Raw genomic sequence first — 6,000 nt, 5'->3', positions numbered from 1 at the left:
TATGAAACAACCTTCTAAGGAAGGCAAATATTTCATTTGCTTGAATAATTCATAAATACAATCTTAAAAGGAAACATTTCCATAATGAAAGCAAACAAGCTGGAAAAGAAAAGGCTGCTATTTAAAACAAAAGTTAAGGATTCAAAAATCATTCTACTTGTGAAACTAGTAACAGTTTTCTTTCTCATAAGAAGCAAAACTGATATGAGTAAATTCTGCCTGCTGCATTAATTGACACCCACAGAATATTTATTCCGAAAGACCAAGTAGGTGCTAAAGGAGTACAAGGCAATCACAAAGAAATGGTTATATTCTGGAAAGAAAAGGACAACCCATTTGCATGGTTATCTGAAACAGAACTCTTTGCAATTAGCAAAAGATAGCAGAAAGTCAGCTGGCACAAGATCTAAGGACTTATTTCCCATTCATTTAACTAAATATCAGAAACTCTTCAAGGACACCAATCTATTCAGTCTTAACCTTCCAGCATTCTTGTCCTTTCCTTTTACAAATCTAAGCAGCCAAGTGAGAAGATAATTCATGCATCATGTTTCTCTTCTACCCAAGGTTTCCATTTTTCTTAACTAAAACTTACAGCTTGTGAGGACTTTTTTTCCTTTAGTCTTCGTCTGAATAATTTTGGAGTGTTCTGCATCCTAGATGCATGCAAACAGCAAGACATTTTGAATATTTTTGCAAATGTTTCCTTTCACTGAATTCAAGACAACAGGCTGAATGGGTAGAAATTTCTGCAAGAGTCTGTAAACACTCACACAGGATTGGCAGATGTAGCTGTGCACCTAGTTCAGAGATGGCAGCTCCCAGCTTAGAAAAATCATAGGAACTTTTTAATAAGATGTGCTCTAAGGAGGGAAAAAAGACAAATCTTGCTTGGTTTGCAGTGCTTAGTCTTCCACATGTACTATTTTCGCCCTCTGATTTAAGGAAGACACATTACTGATTTAGATGACTGCTTACATGAGGAACAGAGTAAAACAAATAGTTTAGAAACTCCTAATAGACTTACATCTATTTGCATGTAGGTAACTATGGAAAGTACTGGTGAGTAACAAATACATTACAGAAATGAAAATAAATTTTACAAAGCAGAGTCAAAACAATTAAGGAGCTAAATTCAGTGCATAGTTTATTTGCAACAAACTAGCTAACCAGCTCTAACTGCAATTACATCTGATAAATCAGAAAGAAACAAATTAAATTAGGAGTTCCTAATCCTGTGACAGAAAGTTCAATAGGGCAGTAAGTTTTAAAAATTGAGACCAATTGCAATGAATATGACTATATTTTATTTAAATAAATAAACTATTTTCTCTGTATAAAAGTTGGAAAGGCTTAAGTTTATTAAAACATAAGCCACAAACATTATATCATATAAGAAAAGTGGTGTCAAAGAACAAAGTCCAGATGAAATTTTGAATCTGCTGCATAGAAAATAATCCACGTGCACTTAGCTGAGTCAGGAGGGAAAGGAAGCAGACACAGCTACTTATTTCTACTGAGAGTTCTTTGCTTTTCTGCATGCTCCACAATTTTTTCTTCTACATACAGTCCCTTTCGCTTTCTTACTGCATTCATGTACTTGCGGGCCTGGTTCTCTGAGTCTGCCTTTTCTCCAAAGTGCAAATATTCTTCCTCAGTGGTTGGTACCCAGAAGGGGTCACTCGAAATGATCTATAAAAAGAAAAAAAAAGGTAAAGTAATACAAAGGTTTGTTAGTACATTTCAGGTAATCTCTGAAGTAGAGCAATATGAAAGTAGAGCAGATAGGAGTTTTCTAGAAAGCCTGCAATTAGCTGTTTAAGCAGAAAACAAGAGTTAAGATACACTATGTAGCATTTGCCATAAGAAGCCCACAATAGGTTTTCAAACTCAGTTGCATTCACCTGCATACAAACTTGGTTTTTTTAAAGCAAATTTAACTGCCAGTCAGCAAACAATGCCAAATAATGTTCAGAAAATTCTCACTTTTCAAGAAGGGATTCCTTATTTAGAATATATCTCACTGTGATTTTATCAGAATTTATAAGAACTGAAGGTTTCTGCTCATTTTCGTGCCCTTTGTTCTTTAATCCCTATGAGTTGGACAGATGGTTTAAAAGTCCTTGTTTCTGGTGCTAACATATTCAGTAGAGCGGTTCTTGCAGCTTAATATCTCAGGAGCTGTCCTCTAGAAGAGATTTCTGATCTAACTTGATCAGAAAATAACTGGATGTATCTTTATCCCCAGTTCATTCTATATATCCTGCACTTCTCAGACTACCATAGAGAGTATGACAAAAGTGTAGTTATCTTACAAAGTATTTAAAACCTTTCACCATTTCATCCTGCACAGCAAAGCTACAACATTTTTAATTCCCCAAAAAAGTCTAAAAAGACTATGTAGATTTCACACAAATTCTAGGCTTAATGCTTAACTAGCTAGCCAAAGATAACAAATGATTCCATTACTGTTAGTGACTCTCATATTACTTTAAGAAGTTTTAGGTTTCTAAGTAAATGTTTTAAGATGTAAAGAAAAAGGAGGACCCCCTTTCAATTCTAAGCTCCTAAGAATCCATCTCAGTTCTACTCATATGTTAAAACTGTTGCAGGAACCAGAAATTACTCCTAAGTCATTAAGAGTGATCAACAAGTCTTAAGCTCATATAACATGTATGTGTAATCAAATCTATGAAATGCTCCCTAGTGAACTGATGTCTGGGTGACCAACCAAAATTGTATAGGTTTACAGTCCTGAGATTTAACTTTCCTTCCCATTAGTGGACAACTAACCATAAAACAGAGTAAAAAATACTGTAGTTAATGAGCATGAAGGAACTTAGTGAAAAATAACAAGATCACCTTCCAAGAATGCTAAACGTGAGCATTAGGAAGGGATAAAATTGACCATATTATGTTACTCAGGTTCTATTGCAAATTTCAAAAATACTTATTTCATTTAAATGATTGTCGATTTCCTCACAAGATGCAGTTACAAGTAATATATTTTTACTGAAAAACCAAAGGTTATACTGTATCCATTTCTTAAACAAAATCCTCATGGAAAAAGAAGTGCAGACTAGTATTAGTTACTCTAAGAATCATGATAGTTATGACAATAATTGAGGACATCACTCTATAGTAATTTCTGAAATATATAATATTAGCACTAACATTAATAACTGACAAGGAGGGAACAAACTTCCCTAAACTACCAATTTTTAGCTTAGTGTTATAAACCTTTTCTAGTGTTATAAACTTTTTCTTCTGACAAATACTTTTAATTGCCATATGATATTTCAAACCAAGCAAAATTTCTTAAAGCTTATTTAAGTTAAAAAAAAAATAATAATTGCAAGAACAGGAATTAAAAAATGATGGCTTAAGATGGGCAATTTTCCCCAGAAACGTCAACAATTGTAAAGTCCTAATTTAATACCTCATGTTAAACAACACCTAACACAATCAAACAAATTACACTTTATGGGGACTTAGGAAAATTACTACGGCAGAAGATGGCTATTTTGTATTAGGTAACATTGTAGGTTCAATCCTGCAAAATAGTATGTTAAGCCCCTAAACCAACAAAAATAGTTCTACTTTGTTACAGTTAAGTCTATACATAGTCCTGGTAAATTAAGTGGAGTATTACTCGTGCTGAAAGTGACATCCAATCTCAATTATTTAGGTGGGAAATGACTATGCATAGGGTTGTCTGGCTGAAAACCAAACAGAAGCAGACCTCAGAAATAACCAGTAGGAAACTTAGCTTTCTAAATGTTTCTACACTTATTTTTAACATAAAAGTAAGGACTGTCTAGCCATAGAAGAATCTGCCTGAGTTACACCCATTCTGATGTCTTGTACAAGGCCTTATAACCAATGCCTAGAAACTTAAAGGTGATTCCTTGACAGATTACATCAATAAAAAAAGAATGGTCCCCACTCTTGGAGAGCTTAAAAGTTTTACCATAACTTTATGCACTAGAAATAAAGAAAAGGGGCAGTGATGACTACTGTTTTTTTTCCAACTTTCGGGCAAAATCTGCATGTTGACTTGATGAAGTTGTAGCCATGTTCATACTGAACATCTTAATGATGGAAAAACACCAGGGACTTCCCCATTCATGATCTGCCTAAAGAGCTGAACAAACAAAAATTTCAAAGTCCAAGAACATATGAATAAGAAAAGGTGATTCATGCTCAATGGATTTGCTCCAGACTGTATTGCTGAGGGAGATTATACAGCTACGACTAATGATAACTTAAAAGGGTTACTATCCCCTTTGATGAAGTCTTTTTTACATTAGCAAGAAATCTAACACCCAGAAGTTCTGCCCAGAGAGAAACAGTGGTTCTTGGGCAACTCAGTGGCTGGGGGTGCACAAGAACTTGGGAGGGGACACAGCTGGGACAGCTGACCCCAACTGACCAAAGGGATATCCCATACCACATGGCGTCATGCTCAGCATATAAAGCTGGGGGAAGAAGGAAGGGAGGGACATTCAGAGTGATGGCGTTTGTCTTCCCAAGTAACTGTTATGCGTGATGGAGCCCTGCTTTCCCGGAGATGGCTGAACACCTGCCTGACCATGGGAAGTGGTGAATGAATTCCTTGTTTTGCTTTGCTTGTGTGCACAGCTTTTGCTTTACCTAATAAACTGCCTTTATCTCAACCCATGAGTTTTCTCACTTTTGCCCTTCTGATTCTCTCCCCTGTCCCACCGGGGGAATGAGTGAGTGGCTCTGTGGGGCTCAGTTGCCGTCTGGGGTTAAACCATGACAATACTGTAGTGATGGATGCTTAAGAAAATCCCCAGGTTTGACAGACTGGCTCTTTCAATAATTTATGGAAAACTTGTTCTGCTAATGTTAACTCAAGTTTTGCACTGGATACTTCTTCCACTGATAATAATTCTTTATGTTTCAACAAGTATCTCTAGCTCTCAGGAGAGCCAACGTAACAGGAGGCTCAAATGTATGTACTAGTATGTAGTAGCCAGCAAGTCAGTAGTCAGGGTAAACCTGCAAACTTACTGCAGCACAGGGCTACAGAATCCTGAGTGAACCTTGTACTGCTACATGATGCAGAGCAGCACTGTAAAGAGATATAAATTAGGTTTCAAAAGCCACCTCCATACCCACAGGGGATAGCTTTGCTTCTCAACCTGTCTAAATAATTCAAGCACTACATACTGCTTCTAGAGCAAGTTACGGTGCCATCTGAAAATTTGTGATAGAGGAACATACCTATCTGAATAGTGCAGACACACTGCAAAGGATGAGGTTAATTAGAACACAATATTTGTATTACCACACCATGGTAAGTAATGAGAAAGAGCAAGCCAGATCTACTGAGTCAGCTGGAACTTCGGGCATCAGCTGTGCATCTCCTTTAAGAAGTCAGCAAAGAGTCATGTTTATGTAACCCTAACATAACTACACAGAGACGTTACTGACACAGCAATACAAAAAAAGTAAGAAGTTTTCTTTTTTAAAAGTTCTGATTCTGTAAGTGAAGGTGAAGGCACAGACTAGACTATCCCTCTTCTATTCACATCATATTACTGAATCAAAGCAAATGCATATAGCAGGTGGCATCCATCATTCCCCATACTCTACGAATACAGTGCAAGCAAGCAAAAGGAAAAAAATGTTTCCGTATAATGGTCCAAGAGCATTGTCATCAATTTGCTTGCAACAGCAGCTGTCAAAATGGTGGGTCTGGAATGGTTTCCTGGAATCAGAGCTGAGAAGCTTTTTAGACCCTGAGCTATTGCCTGTATTCATGGGAACCGCATAGGGATGACTCTGGAATCTGTGACAGAAATTGAGTTTTTGTCTGGATGAAGTCCTAAATGATGAATTAGATTCTAAATGGACCAATCCTTCTGGAATATGATGTAGCCATTTAACAGAGGGCATTTACTGTGGATCCTGGAAGATCCACAGGATCAAAGCAGAAAAGACACCCACAAACATTATTTATTCTGTTGCACG

At 36.6% G+C, this 6,000-nt stretch overlaps 1 protein-coding gene across 1 annotated transcript in view; it reads right to left on the bottom strand.

The window, feature by feature from the left end:
* Positions 1-1,129: 1,129 nt before the first annotated feature.
* EFL1 (elongation factor like GTPase 1) overlaps positions 1,130-6,000 on the bottom strand; it is an 82,141-nt gene continuing 77,270 nt past the window's right edge. The window contains exon 20 of the mRNA XM_075506163.1: positions 1,130-1,692. Coding sequence (XP_075362278.1) covers positions 1,504-1,692 — 189 coding nt within the window. The 3' untranslated portion in view covers positions 1,130-1,503. The remainder of the gene's footprint in view (positions 1,693-6,000) is intronic.

Source organism: Mycteria americana, chromosome 6, assembly GCF_035582795.1.
Source record: "Mycteria americana isolate JAX WOST 10 ecotype Jacksonville Zoo and Gardens chromosome 6, USCA_MyAme_1.0, whole genome shotgun sequence".
In the NCBI taxonomy this organism is placed as follows: Eukaryota; Metazoa; Chordata; class Aves; order Ciconiiformes; family Ciconiidae; genus Mycteria; species Mycteria americana.
Note: the sequence above shows the minus strand (reverse complement) of the source record. Positions and strands in the feature narration are given on the sequence as shown.